The following is a 19,193-nucleotide window of genomic DNA, read 5'->3' as shown; positions in this document are numbered from 1 at the left end:
ATTCTGCACCTGTGGCATATTCTGGGTCAGATTCTGGGCAGCCCCACTATAATCTAGTTGTGCTAGAAGTTGCAATATTGCATGCTGATCACATTCTACGAAAGTTTCCCATCTCCTCATAGCTGTGCCAGTGGGGCAGGAAACATGCAACCCCTCAGGGAGTCATTCTCATAACTCTAAACCATGATTTTGCATTATGTCCAAACACTATCAAGGAATGTCAGCGAAGTGAGGGAGAAGATATTGTCTAAATGGAAATTTCAGTATAGTGCGCAAAGAAATGTCTTCACTTCCACATAATTTGATACATCATCTTGCCTCCTTCCTAAAAAAAGTTTAAAAGCATCCTATTGAACAGGTTTCATTATCCATCCATCTCTCACCTTTTTATCAGAGTTGTTCATTCTGCATTTTGCATCTTTTGCTTTTTGAATAGCCTTCAACACTTCCACAGTGTCAAGTTCTTTCTCAGTGGTCACAGTATAATCCAAACAGACCTGAAAAACCAAGGGACCAACCATAATAAATCTTCTACAATAAAGCAATTTGAATCCCATTAGCTTACCCAGACAATATTAAATCAATGTAAAAGTTAAAACAAAGCCTTTAGAACTCAGGTACATATAGACAGATATCTCAACTTAAGATTGCTGCTTATCATATGAACTTGTTAAAATTGGCAAAGCAGATTTTAAACACTAGCCCAGTATAGTTAGCCCAGTACTGTCAATCCTGAGTGGTAGCACCTTTTTAAAGTCTCTCACACAGGTCTCTCCTACAACTGCTACTTGATAGTATAGTTAACTGGAGATACTGGGGATTGAATTTAGGACCTTTTTCATGAAAAGCTTGGGCTCTATCACTAAATTTTCATATGTTGTGGTTCCTACTCGTTTTATCAAGAAGTTTTATCATATGTCACACTGCTTCTCAAAAAAACATGCTGCTTTCACACTGTATATTATACAAAAGCAAAATGCCATCAAATGTTAAGTATGAGAACATTTACCTCTGAGGCTCTGTCCCCAAACTGAGCTAGCACTTTGGTCCTGTAATCGGGAATAATACTCAAAGGATTGTTGGATAAGACAACTTTTTCCAAGCATGGAAGACCACCTATATTCTTTATTTCATCAATCTGAAAAGAACAGGAATATAAAATAAATTCTTCCATATATTATTTTCTGATTGCTCTCTTTATAGTGATATGCTGCAGATTGTAACTCTAAAACAGTTTATTAAAAATCCTATTCTGTGACAATAATAAATTAGAAGATATTTGCTGGTTCTGCACCAAAAGAGTGCAGATTTATGACTATGAGGGGCTAGGGAGACTGGAGGAATGGATGGAAACAGGACTGAAGATTCCATTCAAACAAAATGAGCTTTTTACAAAAGGAAGGAAGGAAGGGCATACATTTCAATAATATACAATAATAAAGAAATTAATAAAGTGAGACAATACAACTGAAGTAAAATTAAAATTAAACATACTGTGCACACAAAAGCTAATTTGGGTAGTTTCATTCAAAATCCCAGAAAATAGTTGCTTATTGGGGATAGTAACATCCCTCCCATAAATTTTCCTTATTTTATTTTATTACATAATACAAATGTTTGAAAGATACAGAAAACAAACAATGGCTTGTCTGTTTGACATCATGTGGTCCACAAATGAGTGGAGAAATTGCCATTGCAGAGAGATATAAGCTGAGCTGTTTAGTAGACGGAAGCTACACAATAAGGTTATAAATTTGCTCTCTTATTTAAAAAGGGGGGGGGGAAGATGCTCAGGATTCCATGGAGATGGACAGGAATCAGATTGCATGATTTGCAGTATGAGACCATGCTGATTTCTAGACCCCCAAAATAGTTACACATATTGTTTAACACTACTTTTTTCACACAGTAAGACTTCTGAGTAAACATGTATATGATTGTGTAGCATAATACCTGGTCCACTTTGTTGTTGCTAAGATCCAGGTTGACTAAAGAATAGAGTTTGTTGAGGCCATTAAGTCTTTCCAGATGATTCCCTGCTAAATTCAGTGTTTTGATATTCCCAATTTTGGTATGAATACCTTCTAATGTTGCAAGTTTATTGTAGGATAGATCCAGATGAACGAGGTTGTACAGATGCTACAACAGAAAACAAGCAGATTACATGTTAATTTAATAGCATTTGTGCCATAAATTGACACCCCAAGGCTTTATAAAGTTGCTATTTATACACAGCAATTAAAGCGGTAATTCTATACAATTAACTTAATGGGCCTTATTTCTGAGCAGACATCCATACAATTGCAATGCTCACTTCCAAAATTGCACTGAAGACAGACTTACCAAGAGAAAGGTAATCAAGCAGGTTCAATATCAAATCTTAAGCAAACATTTAAGGAACTAAACAAAAATACACACTATAATATTACCAAAGATGTCAAAGCTAACCTGCAAGTTTTCCACTAGTAGTACATCGTTGTGGCTTAAATCAAGAAATTCTATCTTCGGCATAAGTTTCTAAAACAAAGGAAGAGTAACCTTTCAGTGTGAATACTGAACACTGTTTGGAATCAGAACAACAACATGATTAGTGCTATGTTCCCAAAGGAATTTAGGAGTTCAATTTCTCAAGCAGAGCTCGAAGGCCACAAGGGAAATTTCAAAAGCAGTTTGCAACATAGCATAGCTCTCTGCAGTTCAACGGGGAAAATACAATTAGGCATGATCTTTGCCAAAGGTGTTCAGAAGCCTTGATCATTTTATAGCATACTATGAAATGACCAAGGCTTTTGGGCATCCCTGACAATGTTCAAAAGCCTTGATCATTTCACAATATGCTAGCATCAGTAAAACACATATATCACTCACTTCCTTTTAAAATTTGTCTGAATACATTTTTTAAAATATGGTCTTACCACAGATTCATCAATTCGAGCTATGCTGTTGTGACTCATATCTAAGGTTGTTAAAGTTCTCCATGTTGGAATAACTGCGGTCACGGGGCAACTGGAAGGTGCACCCTCTGGCTCCCACTGGTCAAATTCATAGGCCTCAGGAACTAGGACCTCCTGTTCAAAACACAGAGAAGAACGCTGAATGAAATTCTTTTTATTTCTACTATTTTTCCTCCCCCAAAGAAGTTTTAGCATTGTAAACCATTTCCCCTCAAGAATTATTATGTCCAGAGATAAATTAAGCCTACATTTTAAAAGCCTGAGTTGTGAGATATTTCACCCAGAGAAAATGAGTGTAAATGTATGCATTCACACTTTTGGTGGGGTTACAAGTATAAATACTTAGGGCTGAGCTGTAAAACCATCTCAATAAGGTATCTCACAAAAACATGTTTACATTCATACATTCAAATTCTGAATATAACTTTGTTACTTTGTGAACAGTCAAAAGCTGTAAACAATCGCCACAATATAATTGCAAATGGTTTGTGTTTCTGTCTTACCATCATGGATGTTGCTGAGAATTGAACACTCAGTGTAGCCAAAGTGTGCTTTGAGGAGGTCAGCCCTTTAATAACCTTTGCGCCACAGTGATTTATCTGTTTGTTTTTTTTACCAAAAAGGGAATATAAAGCAAAATGAAGATCATCAGAGAAAAGAAAAATTCCATTTTTTATTACTGTACTACTACAACTACTCCTTTAGTTCTAGCACACCCAGTATCAATATATCATGTTGGAGTAAAATCAGCACCACAACATATAAACAATAAAAATCGCATTACTCCATAAAAATTATAACCCAATACTACAAAATCCAATATTCAACAGCAAACATCAACCTAGGCAGATAAAGCACTGAAATGAAGTTAATATAGTCCAGGTGTTTGTGTAAATAGCTGGGTCTGTGATGAAAACATCTCAGCCAACAAGGACTGAAACTGATCCCAATTAACCTAAACAGACACTGGACACCGTGCCACACACTGCTTCAAATGCAGCATCATAGTCCAAGCAGATATAGGCAACTTTTTTCTCTAAGTGCAGGTGGTCAAAAGTTCCACTTCACTTCTAAGCCTGATCTCAATAAGCTCTTTATCACTTGGAACAACTTTGCTAGATGACATCTCAAATGCTGCAATGGAGAAAGCAAAATAAGATTTTATTTGCCTCTCAACAACATGTTTGGTTGGATATTCACTATGTGACTTGTGCTCCCTGCACTCCAGCTGCTGTCTGGCCTTCTGAAAATTAAAGAGGCTTATGGGCTCCATAGCAATGAGAGTGAGTAGGCCAATAAACCCCTCCATCTCCAGGTTAATATTCAATTAAGCACCTCTATCAGTGTTCAGGACAATTAATGAAGGTTTTGCAATATTTCAAAGCTGGGACCAAAAAACTCAGACATATATTGCATGCACAAAGGCCCAGTTTTGGTCCTTGGCTTCACCAAACTCTTTTTCAACTATACCTGTATCTGATGAAGAGATTTAAATATTGATAGGTCAAAAGGCAAAAGATGTTCCTGAATGTTACTGGTTCCCAAAGGTCCACTTGTGCCTGTTATCTGAAGACAAAAATTAAGATATTGCTAAATTAAGTACAAATTATGATGAATAATCCACAAGTGTTTACTGGCAAAAATACAAAGGCGAATTTTACTGCTTCCAGGACCTATATTCAATGTAATATCATGTGACAACCATCTAAAGATGCAGCACACATATGCAGCTAAAACAACACTGCCACCTTGTGCTTATATTTTGTACCATATGGTGTTTGAGTTAAAAGACTCTTCTTCATGGGCAAAGAGACTCAGTATTTTTAAGGAGTAGATAAAACAATATCCTGTGCTGGCCAATACAATCACTCAAAATATATTGGATCTTCATATATTTTTCTTTGAGGACTCTTCTCCATTCCTGGTGTTAAAATGTTTATATTAGAACATATTTACCTGCAGATAGCAAGAGAAAAACTGGGCAAACATATCAAAGTGACAGTTATTTGGTTTGCACACAATTAATCATTTAATGAATGGGCAAAATATAATATCATCTGAAGTAGTTGCAGAAGTCATGGTAAGACCACCAATATTTCAATATCCCCAGGTGCTCCTGTTCCTGCATAGGAAATATAGTGAATCAAGGGAAGGTAACTGCAGTGAGGCACTGATCAACGGCCAGACAGGAATACTATGCATTTTGATACCAGAGTTTAAGAGATCTATCATGTACTTTTACAAGGAAATAATGGGCAAGATATGCAGGGCAAGAATTGGACATTAAGAAATGGCAATGGATTTGTATTAAGGAACTATCAAGTTTGATTTTTTTTAATATACTTTTTTGTAAACTACTTTGAGGTTAGTTTTTACAATCAAGGAGTATATAAATTTTATGAAAGAAATAATAAATGTACTATCAACACACTTAAAAGAAAAATATTTTAAAACTCAGAACCAATGGAATTTGACACCATATAGATTGAGCCAGATTTGTCTGTCAGCAGGAATAAATTGTTGGGATGTATAAAGCAGCATGGGCAGACTTTCTAAATATATTTTGGGACTGTCCTATATAATCCAGATTGTTTGGATTACAATCTGGAGCCTAGACAGGGAAATGATATATATTACCATTAGAACCAAAGCTGTTACTGCTGGGTTATTTAAAGGAATCCATTATTGATGTTGACTTGGAAATGGCAATTCTTCTCCTTACAACTAACAATACTTGTAAAGAAGCAAACGAAGGGGAAAATATCACTCCACCATTTTCAGAATGGCTTAACATAATATGGAACATGGCAATACTATCCAAATTAAAATACTGTATTACAGAAGAATGAGTAGAAAGATGATTTGTGATGTTTTGGAACAATCTTCAGGACATTATTCAATATTTGCTTATTGCAATCATCAACATGTAGAATTTATTTCAAAATAAAAAAATGGAAAAGAACACATTTACCTTTAAATATTTGAGTCTACACGTGAAATCCAGAATGTGACCAAGATCAGTTTTGGCATCTCCATTTGCGCATGTTGGCTTTCCCCGACGAAGTTGTTGAGTGATAGCATATAACTGCAAGGGTCTGATATTAAAGACCTCACCAGCCATAAGTAACTGCTCTCCTGAGAAACAAAAATAAGAGATTTGGCAAGCATTCACCAATATTACTGGGAGAACAATAAAACAGAAATGGTACAATTTGCCTTATAGATGATTGCAATCTTCTAAGTCTTTTTCCATTTCTGACCAGAATTTGCCAAGTTTAACTGGGATTTCTATATGTCATAATAGTACCAAGCTGAGCACCCACTGCATATGTAAGCACTTAGACAAAGTTGAAAAAGCTTTTTAAAAAATCTAATTTATTTTATTTTAGCTGTGTTTAAAGCTGTCCAGGGTCTCCCAGGAGCAGATTCTGAGGGTAATCATGGGGCTGCAGGGAAGAGAAGAGGAAGGTGAAGTCTCATTGAGCAAGTGCAAGTCTGCTGAAGCAACACTGAATTTTGCTGTACATCCCTTACTTTTGGCAAGAGCCTCACCTCCGCCAACCAATATAAGATGTGATGTGACAGACCACTGTAGAAAAAGTATCACCTAACACACATAAAGTTACTGAGGAAGACAGTTATTATATGTGCTTGATGACATGTTACATACAAACATGCACATCTGCTTTTGCTAGCTTCAAATCTTAAAAGCACAGTTCTCTATGTGTCAGTTCCAATGACACCCACAATGATTTGAATAGATTCACTCCCAGGTATGTCCCTAAATTAGCTGTAGAGAAACAGCACACATGCCAAGAATGATGTCGTGTTTAGAGGAATTACAGTCTTTTCAGCACCAGTGAAAGATTACTTATTCACTCAAGCCTTTTAAATAACTTGTGTTTTTATAACCTAGGCTTTTCAATTTTATGATTAGTTTTTTATTGTATGCATGCCAAAAATGAACATTTATTTATGCTGCTCTTGCTGCTTTGTATTTTTAATACCATATTCTATTTTGTGAGTGATCCAGTGAATATATGTTACTGGGTGGTCATACAAAATACACAATAAATAAATAATACCTTTGTGAAAGAGTTCTTCAGCCAATGCAGCTGTGATCCCAATGATTTCCTATAAAGAACAAGCAAATGGAAGAAAAATCACAAACTTTTCTGCTTATTTTTTTTTAAAAAAACATAAAACAAAATTCAATATATCTTAAAAAATAATACAGAATTAAAATAATCCAAACATTGAGTGATGTTCAGTGCTGGCTATACTCAGGAAATTAAGTCAATTAACTGAGAGGCTATCTTATCCCTTATATACCCAGTAGATCACAGCACTCTGCAGAAGACATTAGTTCAACTCATTAGCTGCTCGGCCAATAAGGGAGGAAAAGTGTCTGAAATTATTCCCCAGTGGAGATGAAGGCTGTGTGTTCATTTTATATTTTTTTAAAATTCTTTTTAATGAACTAAGCTACTGCTGGGAAAAAGATCCACAAGACAGGGAAGAATCTATTTCCTTTTACTGCAGTTCTAATTGCACAAGTTACAACCACTTCATTTCCTCAATGGTACAATAATTAAAACTGCTGTATCAGATGCAGATGGGGTGTATCAATGAACAACTTGAGAGAGGAAGCTATTTCAAAATAGGAAGATTGCTTTTGGTAATCTTCCTATTAAAGAAGAAATCCGTGAAGAAGAAAAGAAAGGGAAATATGTAAGGAATGACATTTGTTTCCCTGTGACATTATCCTGATAATCAGTCAATATTTGGAGCTAAATGCAATTAAGAAAATTCAGCAAGAATGAACTATAAATGCATAATCAGAAAATGCTGTATGAAATCATTAAACATCAAAATATGCATCTAATATATAAATGGCAATGAAACGTAATCATTTAGCACCTGTGCCTTAGTCTTCGATGGGACATACTCAAATAATATGTAAAAGGGTTTGAAAAAAGACCTACAAATTCTTGTGCTGCAAGATTTTTTAAAAAGGGTGACTACAAATACAGAAGAGAAAGTGTGCTGAAAGGTTTTCTGAAACTCAAGCTATGAAAAGCAATAGATGAAAGGCACAAACACCCTAAATTCACACCGGTCATTTCAAGGCATGTTTCTGAGAAGACAAGTTGTCAACATAGTGGACTACAATTCTCATCAGCCCCATGCCATTTAAGATAAGAAATTTAAAATAAGAACTGAACTCAGAATATTTGACAATAAACCATAGTGAAGAATGGCAGAATGCAACTTACGTATAAGTGAAAATGTAAGAACTGGGACAATACTTTGGGTGCAGCCAAGGGAAATGTAAGAAGGAGAGTTTGTAGATAGACTTCCAATTCTTTTTGTCTTTTTTCTACCAAACTTTTGGAATTCTTGCCAATAATCTTCTTAGGAGGTAACAGATTCTTATCTATTCTCTTTTCTGAAACAAGCTGTAAGACAAAGAGTTAAAATTGTTCCTAAATGAATCAAAGTTTTCAGAAATTAGCATTTACTGCTTACACTAAAAATTAGGGCCAAACTGAAATAAAATATTTATTTTGTCAGTAATTACCAATATAGTTTTTGAAAACTCAGGGTAATATAAAGTGAGATCTTTTTTAAAAGCTTTTACATACTACTTTGCATGCCTTCCAAACCAGTTTTTAAAAATGGGGGGACAGGGACGGGACTAAGGTCTCAAAAAAGATTTGTACAATACAAACAGCAACAACACAAATCAAACAGACAAACTTCCTTAAAGGTCTTGCAGAATAACCGAGATAGTGCCAGGAGAGCAGGTTCTTAATATGGATGAAATGAATAACATTGGCTTGGATCCAGAGATACCATGCAGTTGTGAAATAGCACTTCATTTGGGTAAGACTGCTTTGCTGAATTCACCCAACTTCCTGTCCTGCTGCATCCGATCCTATGCTATACCAGAAGATCTGCTGATCTTCAGGAATGGTCTTTGGGGAGAGGAGGGCAAGTCAGAAAAGCTTCACTGCATGAGCAGAGTTCCACTCCAACCTAATTTTTAACATAATGAAGTGAATGCCTTTCTCTTTGGGGGGTGGGGGAGAGGTTATAGTCTACATTATGGTTCAACAATTCTGAACTTTAAAGTCAGCAAATGTTCTTCATTAATGAGCTCAGGAACCAAATGATGACATATTACCACTCACAAGGCTCGAACACCACTAAGGATAGGAAACTAGCAGGTACCAGAAATTAAGTAACGACCAGGTTCATACTATGACCATGTAAATAAATGAACTTGGATTTTCATAAACAGATCAGTTATTTTCCATAGGCAATGGTTAAAAAAAACCAAGCAGATTTTACCTAATATAATTTGCTCTCAGTGCAATCCCATACATTTCTACTCATAAGTAAGCCTTACTGTGTTCGATAGAATTTGTTCATGTGTGTGTAGATCAGTGTTTCCCAACCGGTGTTCCGCGGCACACTAGTGTGCCGCGAGACGTTGCCTGGTGTGCCGTGGGAGGGAGTCGGGCGGCGAGAGGCCTTAGGCGCCCTGCAGAAAGGCGTCCTCTTTGTGGGTGGGTTCTCCCCCCTCCTTTAGCGCATCGTATTTAGTTGGGGATTCTGGAGAGGGGGGCGGGGGCGCGCTGGCCCCGAGCGGAACAGACGCGCCGTCGTCCCCACCTCCCTCTCCTCAGTAGCTCCGAGCCGACTGACTGAGGGTGGGACGCGGCCAGCGGCGTCCTCTCTCTCTCTCTCTCTCTCCGCCTCCCAGCACTGCTTTTCCCGAGGCGCGCGCGCACCTAAGGCTGAATGGGAGCAGCCTGGAGGCTTGGCGGCCTCTCAGCGGCTCATGACGGGCGTCCCCGAGGCAGGAGGTGCTGAGCAGGGGCTCTGCGAGAGGGCGCGAGGGATGCGTGGTGGTGCCTGCGCGCGCGTGACTTAAGAGGGCGACCTGCTGCCTCTCCTCTCTCTCCCCTCCCTCCCCTCATGGGCACGGAGTCCCCGGCACAGCTTGGCGCTACTACAGCTACAGCTGCTGCTGCTCCTGCTTGGATGAAGGCGGCTGCTTCTTCCTAACGCCCAGCCTCTGAGGGAGCGCAGTCTCCCGCCCTTTTTTTTTTTTTGGCGGGATGCTGAGGTAAAGGATCCCCTCGCGCACGGGCGGGCATCTCTTTGGGCAGGGCGCGTGTGGAGGCTTAAGGTGGGGAGTGTGGAGGGGTTGCCGCTTGCGAGGGGAGGGTTCATATTGTATTGGGCTGCGGTGTGGGCGACACGGCTCTCCAATGGCCAGCCCGCGGAGGAACATTGAGTTGGAGCATTTCGAGGAGAGGGACAAAAGGCGCACTGAATAAAGTATTTTATAATTTTTCATATTTCTGTTTACTTACTATTTCATAATAAAGTAATTATAAAATACTTTCTTTGTGTTTATTTGATTCCTATTAAAGAGAGTTACTTTATATATAGTCAATATAGGCACAGAGTTAATTTTTTAAACATTTTCTAATGGTGGTGTGCCTCGAGATTTTTTTTCATGAAACAAGTGTGCCTTTGCCCAAAAAAGGTTGGGAAACACTGGTGTAGATAACAGCTTACTGGCCCATTAAATGTTAACAATGCCTTGAATCCTATGATGGGTACTCTCTCTTCTCTTCTCTTTTCAGCAACAGCTGTCACTCAATTGTGTGTGTGTCTGGATTCTGACTGCCACATAGCAAGGAGGGAGGTTATAGCTCTTTCTGTGCGAAATTTTCATCAACGAAAATCGGGTGTAAGATTCTTGCATTGCTGGGAGTTCAAGTAGATGGCCTTCATGGTCCCTTCCAACTCTAGCATTCTGTTACAAAGCCATATGCTGGGGGAGAGGGGAACTCCCTGCCTCTCATGGTGCGGTCTCCCATATGGCTTTCCTTTCTTTTTAAAAAGAATCTCAATGTGGGGTATCTTTTGTTTCTGTGTTTTCACCGCTTTTAATTATTTTATATATAGAATGTATTGAGACACCGGGTTCGAAGAAGAGTAATAAATCAATGTTAATAAAACAGTAACAGAGTCATTACAACAAACATTTTAAATATGAGGATATTTACCTTTTCATGAAGTTCATGGAAGTCACTGTATCGATGTTTGACCACCCACTGATGGTTGCCAATGCTCACTTGAATGATGTACACCTAAATAAAATACAACTCTTAGCTGATAAAGGAACCTAAGATGGCCAATGTTTACACATTCCCTCCAGTGTTTGTGTAACATTAAATAAAGGCTGCCAGTTAGGTTCTGAGCTTCTGCACATCCCAAGAATACCTAAACCCGTGCAAGTACAGCATACTGACACACAAAGCAGAGGCCCGTTACCAGCAATATTCAGGTACCAGTTACTGGTTTAATTTGAAGAACACACACACATCTTCCTTCAGCAAAAATGATATCCTATATCAAGCAAGCCATTGTGATTTGCCAACAAGAAACCAGCAGAGTTATGAATCACAATGCTTCCATCACATTTATGCTGTGCTCCCTGATAAGCTGGGCATAATACTGAAAGGACAAGTAAGGCAAGAGGAGCAGACAGAAATAACTGAACAGAGGTAACAGCAACAAGCAGACCTCCCTCTCCTCAAAGCCCTTCTTGCACCAAAAGCATTTGCCCAGTGACAGCCTATTGACATTCTTCAGCCACTAGGAAGTGTCATGAGATACTCTGGGATCTGTATTGCTTTCTATCGAAAACAAGGCCAAGACTGTATCTGGTGTTAGTGACTGAGCTTAGATTTGAGAGATAATGATAAAAACATTTATCCAAAAAACATATAAAACTTCACATAGTATTACAGCATTGCCAGCATAGTGGAGAGATATTTGCATTGATTTTGGAAAGGCACACTAGAATCCAATACCATCTAAGTATTGTTTTTAGAGTGGATTCTTGAATCCTAGAAGTTATAGTTGTTAATGGAGCATTTACCCATATTTGATCCCATTTATGTTCATGAATAGCATCTTAAAAAGCAGAGACATCACTTTGCCAACAAAGGTCCGTATAGTTAAAACCATAGTTTTCCCAGTAGTGATGTATGGAAATGAGAGCTGGACCATAAAGAAGGCTGATCGCCAAAGAATTTATGCTTTTGAATTATGGTGCTGGAGGAGACTCTTGAGAGTCCCATGGACTGCAAGAAGATCAAACGTATCCATTCTTAAGGAAATCAGGCCTGAATGCTCACTGGAAGACAGACCGTGAAGCTGAGGCTCCAATACTTTGGCCACCTCATGAGAAGAGAAGACTCCCTAGAAAAGACCCTGATGTTGGGAAAGATGGAGGGCACAAGGAGAAGGGGACGACAGAGGACGAGATGGTTGGACAGTGTTCTCGAAGCTACGAACATGAGTCTGACCAAACTGCGGGAGGCAGTGGAAGACAGGAGTGCCTGGCGTGCTCTGGTCCATGGGGTCACGAAGAGTCGGACACAACTAAACAACAACATGTTCATGAATCTGACATTTAAGGTCATCCTCCCAAGATATGCTAAGATCCTAGGGAGGAGCCCATAGCCGGCCTTATTAATAACTGTAAATATTGGATACCTTTAGAATTCAGATATATTGTACATGTTTGTCTGTAAGGAAGACAGCTGGGTGGTCCAATATAGGAATTAAAGGGGATGCAGATGGAGCTAAGTGTGAGACCATCTCTTCCATAGCCTAAAAGTCAATTGAAAAAGGGATTGTGTATTTTCCCAATACACAATAAGGATTATTAAAAGGCAGAGCATTAACTGAAGGGGTGGTGCAGAGTAATTCCATTTGAACCCACAAGATCTCCAGCAAATCAGTAATAATATGCATTATTTGTGCAAGTTGAAAGTCATCATAATATAATTTAAGATAAGGCACTCCCAATCCTCTTTTGTCTCTAGGATACAAAATTTGGAGGGTTGTTCTACTACTAAGTACTGTATTGATAACAGAGGTTACTGATAATTACTTATTCAGTATTTTAATGAAATAGGATTTTAGGCTTTGTATTCTGTGACCTAACATACAGAGTTTTTGAGCAATACTTTCTCTCTCATCACATCTCTCTTTCCCAAAATTTATATGGATGCTACTCTATTAGAATACCGGGTGTTTTTCTAGGAGCATGATATTTAAAGCACCCATTTTGGTCATAGCTTAACATTCTGGCTTGTTGGGAAGTCATTAATTATCATTTCTCAAGTTGTATGTTATGGGAAGGTATAGTTAAGTGGACACTTCCTGCTTTGTTCACAGGAAGGCAAGGCAAAGGAGCTGCATTTAAGTTCATCAGGTTTGGTCATAGTATGGCTTAAGCAGTCAAGATACGATTGTTTGAATGCAGCCTGTATGCTTCATTTCAATTATAGCATACCGGTAATCATATAATCATGCATTAGTCCCTGCATTAGCAAGTAAGGAAGAAGGTTGTGAATCACTAATTCTGAAATGATAACCAGATCTATGATTAGCATTTCCTCTACATTAGTATTTTTAATACTGCATGTTACAAACAAGGCACTACAAGAGTGCTTTAAAATTGCTTCATTTTCAAATCCCATGCAGAACTAAGCATATATTCAGGGTTGTCTCTATCTCATTCACAGCTTGTCCTATTTTAATATAGGAAATTGATTGGGGGGCAGATTAACATACCATTATGTTGTACTATGTTGATAACAGTTACAGATAGGTAGCCGTGTTGGTCTGCCATAGTCAAAACAAAAAAAAAAATTCCTTCCAGTAGCACCTTAAAGACCAACTAAGTTAGTTCTTGGTATGAGCTTTCGTGTGCATGCACACGAAAGCTCATACCAAGAACTAACTTAGTTGGTCTTTAAGGTGCTACTGGAAGGAATTTTTTTTTTATGTTGATAACATAATTCTATTACTAAAAGAGGCTACCTAATTTTCAGCAATTTTCAGCTCTCACAGGCACACAAGGCTGCAGCGTAAAACCCTGTTGCATGAGTAGACGTCCACTCGTGCAAAGTCTGTAATTCAAATTATCTCCCTCTGATAACACTAACTAAAATGCTTAGTAAAAGTCATTAAGATGTATATCAGAAAATAATAATAATAATAATAATAATAATAATAATAATAATGCTCAGGACATTTTATCATAAAGAAGGGAGTTTTAAAAGCAACGTTTAGAAAAGTAACAGGATACTGTTTGATATATCTACAGTTAAAAAACTCAGTCCAAAGTACAATTTTTTTTTTGCTGCCAACGCATGCAAATAATTTAACTGGCATGAGACATAATTAATGGCATTTTAACCACATCACTGTCAGAAATCTGTTGGTCTTGGCATTAGTTAGATGGCTACCTTTATACTCTTAGGCTGGAATCCAATACATCTTTATCTAGAAGCATGCCTCACTCAACACAGACTTATGTCTAAGGAAACATGTAGGGGACTTAACATTAAATTAGATTAGATTAATAAATACTGTTTAAAATACTTCACTGATATAGAGAATAGAAAAGAGTGTGTACTCTTGTATTCTGAAGGTTGATGAATACATGCCTATTTCTAGAATGAGACTCCACTACCTGAAATCAATTATTTTCACTGCTTATTTCTATGGAACAATACAAATGAAATAATATGGAGCAACCTAGCTGCGATAGTGGCTGCAATCTACAGAGGCTCCATGTGCATTTGGAGGAGGGGGAACCATGCACACAGCAGGAGGTTTCTTTGAAGTTCTCACTGCAGCAGCTCTGGCTGTTGAGGCAGCAAGCTGTTTTGCAAATTGAACCATGGCAGTAGGAGCTGCTGCAGCAAATACTTCAAAGGAAGCTCAGGCTGTGCACTCAGTTCTTCTCTGTGCACACACTTTTCTGGATTGTGTCTCCAGAATCACAATAATCAGCATGTATTTACACACAAGAGAAGACAGGGTTGTTTTTACATTTCTCACAGCACAATCCTTTTGTAAATGAAGCTTCAAAGCCTGTACACTTCATCATCAATGTCACTTATCTTGCTATTGCTTTGTATTATCTAGTAGTAATCGAAAGATCTGCAGTTACAAAGGGCAATGTTATTACCCAAGTTGATAGGTAAGCTATGTGTTTTGAGCTTGCAGATTTCATTAGGGGCACTAAATACAAAGTAGAGTATATACAAAATCTCTCATAAAAAACCATTTTGCACATTTGCACAATTTCATTTCAGATTGGCTCTTAAAAAGGAAGCTTGGAAAAGGGAATCTTTGCACTGTCTCGTCTGCAGCCCATCAAAAGCCACTCCTGAGGATGAAGGAATCTCCAGAATGGGATGGGGCAGACACAGGGGCTGAAGGGGGAATTACTTTGTCCCCTTACTAAGGCATTGTATCTCCCTTTGATTTCAGGCAGCCTCCCACACCTTCAGGAGCAGCTTTTCAAGGGGTGCAGGAAGCTGTCATGGGGAGATAAGGGTGGGAAAGTCTTCTAAGGGCTTCTTGCTGTTCATAATTCTGAGAAACAAAGAAAAAATACAGGCAGAACCGTGGGCACAATCCAGTCAAAGTTGGGGAGGGGGAGGGGAAGGGGGAATCACTTCATCTGAAATAAGTGCAACTCAAATGTGTTTACCTTCAGCTGTTTAAGAATTCTTAATTTTATTAAGTCCGCCCCCCCATATAACATAACTTAAAATACATTTTTAATGAGTGCAACCTAATTCCTATGAAGAGATACTAGTGAGTTGTTTAATAAATGGTGAGAATGTGTATTGCCAAGTAGGCTGATGGGAACATATATCTGTGTAATATAAATGGGGTTTTGGCTATCCCCAATTGCACCAAACATGGAGAATGTGTCCCTGACTTCCCATAGGTAGGAATGTCAGGGGACCAGGAGGACTTTTGGAACTGCCCTTTTTTTGGCCCACGATATTGGACAGTGGTGTAGCAGGAGGGAGGAGCACCAGGGCGATTGCCCTGGGTTCAAAAATTTATAGGGATGTGCTTCTGAGCACATGCAAAATACTCCTTCCCTGTGAGGCTGCAGCTCCTGCCCTGATGAAAGGACTCCCTGTCCCACCTGCCCGCTTCACCTGAGCAGGACACCAAACAGGAATTAGGATAGCTGAGTGCTTGCCAATGATGGCAAAGGTTTGCACCATCGGAGTGCTCCCATCCCATCAGAAGGGTTACTCTGTGCTCACCATAAACTGAGATGTCAGCGGGTGGTTCCAGATGGTCCCAGTCCCTGAAGAGCAGACTCTCGCATGGTGGGCTCCTCAAGCTTTTTCTTGACTGTGATATATGATTGCTTCTTCCTACAGGTTAGGGGGCTCAATACTTGCCTTGCCCTGGGCACTGGCAAACCACGCTAAGTGACTGCAGCTGGAGGAGCTGACCTCTTGGATATCAAAGAAGTAGATCTGACAAGGGGCCATAGGGCTGCACCCTTAGCGAACTGTGTTGCTAGGCATGAAAGTAGATCTGAGAGAAGGTAGGGATTGATGTAATGGCTGCCAGACACTGCTGACTCTTAAGCAGGGAAAAGTATCGCTTACTTTGCTTACGTATATAGTTGTGTAAGGATATTCATTGGTGGCTCTCACAAATAAAAACGCTGCAAGTTTCCCCAAGCCAAGTCTAGTACCTTTCCCATCATAAGTTACCTGGGACACTGCAAGTCCATTACAGTCATACCTCGTGTTGCGTTTGCTTCAGGTTGAGCTTTTTTAGGTTGTGTCCCGCGGCGACACGGAAGTACCAGAGGGGGTTACTTCCGGGTTTTGCCGCTCGCGCATGCGCACACGCTCAAAATGACATCACGCGCATGCGCAGAAGCGGCAAATCGCGACCTGTGCACACACAGGTTGCATTCTGCTCAAGTTGTGAACGGGGCTCCGGAATGGATGCCGTCCGCAACCAGAGGTACCACTGTATCTTACAAAAGTGGAGAGCTGCCACACAGCTAGGGAGATCTTATTATGAGTGAAATTTTTAGAGAGGTAGGCGTTAAGTCTATAGCAGCAACAACAAAACCCAAAAGGAATCTTGTAGCACCTGAAAGGCTAACCAATTTATTATGGCATATGCTCTTTTGGACTACAGTCTACTTCATCAGTAAATATATTTCTTGTCTATGGTTTCCTTATTATTATCATGAGGTTGCTGTGGTAGGCAACCTACCAGTCTCTCTTCGTTTTACATTGGGTAGAACCAGCAAATAAAAGTATTCACTAACAAAACAAGGCGCAAGCCAAAATTAGCACTGTGAGGGGGACTGTTTGCCTAATTTTGGCTGGATTAGTCACTATAATATCATTATCTGCTCTGCACACAGATCAAAAGAATTACTGTACATTTTGAAAGTGCTTTATCTAGACTGCTTTCTCCCCCTTCTCTCTTATTTTAGCTAGCCCGTGTACTCAAGGGGGAAAATATTTTCAAAACTCACACTGCAGTTCTATCTCTATCAAGTATCTCACATTATGCAAATCATTTCCATTATACCCTGATTTTTACACTTTACGTATTAAAAATGCAATCAACAAGGCATGCATCTATGCAGCTTTAGAAATGGAACATATATATCACTTTTAAACCAATGTAGTGCCAAGTATTCTCACCCCTTCATACTATTAAAATAGGCATAAACAGGTTTAGAAATGTGTTTTCACACTACAAAATTCATTGATGAGAATGGCTCAGAGTTCATCTAAGAGAATGGTTTAGCTAAAACAAAACTAGGAGGCACACCCATTTTCATTTATGTAACCAAGTAGTTTGAGATGTTTCAATGGTAAGATTCTGGGCTGGCTTCTAAAGCTGCTAGGTAACTGTAATGTACTTGTCCACACAGACAAATCTGTATAAAAAGTTTATTGGTACTGATAAATGCATTGCTACAACTACTGTAATACAAATCAAAGCATCTTCTTTTCCTGTAACCCCAACATTCAAAAAGAGAAGCATTTCATAGTTTTAACAGTTGTGTAAGATTATCATACACTGAATTTGATCCAGACTGGAAAAATGTCCATTGCCCATTGCCACATCACTTCTGCATATTACTTTAAAAAACAACATACCAAATGTATTATATGTTAAGTCATGTGTTTGGGCCAGTTTCTAAAGGATGCTTTGTATCTGTTTACCATGAAGTGAGAGGGCAGAATAAAATGAAGCTCATACCAGAGCTTGGTCTTTTGATTTGGCATGCCCATTTCAAAGGCAAATATTTTAAACTTTAAGACAACAACATCTATGGCCTTCCTCACATGGGTGTCGAAGGATTTTGGGGCGGGGGGGGGCGGGGGATGTAAAACACTAAAAAACAGAAGAGAGGGCTCATTTCTCTCAAAAAACTATAAGCATATTTTGTCTCCTTTCTCTGGTTCTACAAATGCTAGAAAGATAAGACTCTGGGGAAGATGGTTCGTGGCTGGAGTGTCCTCCCCTGCCCCAACACCACCTTTGCTCTCTCATTTGCATCTTATTTCTTTGCTTTCGGAGTTTGTGTTCCCGCCCAAGGAATATCCAGCCCGAGGAATAGTTCTGTGTAACTCGGAAGAGCACAAGCATAACACGGACCCGGTGAAGCCTGCAATCGTTTCCCAACAGGGCAATATCGGATCTGGATGCATCAGGAAGACGTCTCTTTAGCAGGTTTTCTCCGACCCGCTCCCCATTTATCCCCGCATCGTCATCCCCCCTTCCCACGATATAGATACACAGTGCGTGTGTACGTGTACCATGATCAGGAGATTCCCGTCCTTTCCCCGAGACAGGGATGAGGGACCCAGGGGAAAGACTTGAACCCTTCCCTTTGAGAAAAAGAAACCCACCACCGCCCTGACCTCGCCTCCCCTTCCTCGCCCCTCCTGCCGCCGCCGCCTCACCGTGTAGGTCTCCACCAGCTCCGAGCCAAGGATCCGGACCCCTTTCGGGGGCTCCTCGCCCTCCTCCCCGGCCCCGACCACCTCCATCTCGGCCGCTCCTCAGGCAAGAAGAGGGCAGGGCAGGGCGCGAGGGACGCGGGAGGGGAAGGCGTCGCTGGGGCGGAGGAGCTGCGCTCACGCGGCCGCTCTCCTCAGGCTAGCTCCGCCGGCCGCTGCTGCTGCTGTTGGTGTGGCGGCCGCTGCTGCTGCTGCTGCGCTGCCCCCTCCCCACGGGCCGCTGCCAGCGCAGCACCCGCCGCCGTCACAGCCGCCATGTTCGGCTTCACTCCGCCCGCCTGCCCGCCTCCCTAACTCGGCTGGCTTCGGCGGG

The 19,193-nt window shown here is 40.0% G+C and overlaps 1 protein-coding gene across 1 annotated transcript in view; it reads right to left on the bottom strand.

Moving 5' to 3' along the window:
• The window catches only part of NISCH (nischarin), a 34,698-nt gene extending 15,505 nt beyond the window's left edge, over positions 1–19,193 (bottom strand). Inside the window, exons 1-12 of the mRNA XM_081900234.1 lie at positions 18,824–19,193; positions 11,042–11,125; positions 8,231–8,413; positions 7,040–7,088; positions 5,926–6,089; positions 4,425–4,520; positions 3,458–3,553; positions 2,916–3,068; positions 2,449–2,517; positions 1,954–2,139; positions 1,010–1,138; positions 384–497 (exon numbers count right to left, since the gene is read on the bottom strand). Of these exons, the coding sequence (XP_081756360.1) occupies positions 384–497; positions 1,010–1,138; positions 1,954–2,139; positions 2,449–2,517; positions 2,916–3,068; positions 3,458–3,553; positions 4,425–4,520; positions 5,926–6,089; positions 7,040–7,088; positions 8,231–8,413; positions 11,042–11,125; positions 18,824–18,910 (1,410 nt within the window). The 5' untranslated portion in view covers positions 18,911–19,193. The remainder of the gene's footprint in view (positions 1–383; positions 498–1,009; positions 1,139–1,953; positions 2,140–2,448; positions 2,518–2,915; positions 3,069–3,457; positions 3,554–4,424; positions 4,521–5,925; positions 6,090–7,039; positions 7,089–8,230; positions 8,414–11,041; positions 11,126–18,823) is intronic.

Source organism: Podarcis melisellensis (assembly GCF_964234715.1).
Source record: "Podarcis melisellensis genome assembly, chromosome: 2".
NCBI classification, from domain to species: Eukaryota; Metazoa; Chordata; class Lepidosauria; order Squamata; family Lacertidae; genus Podarcis; species Podarcis melisellensis.
This window is presented reverse-complemented; position numbering and strand designations above follow the sequence as displayed.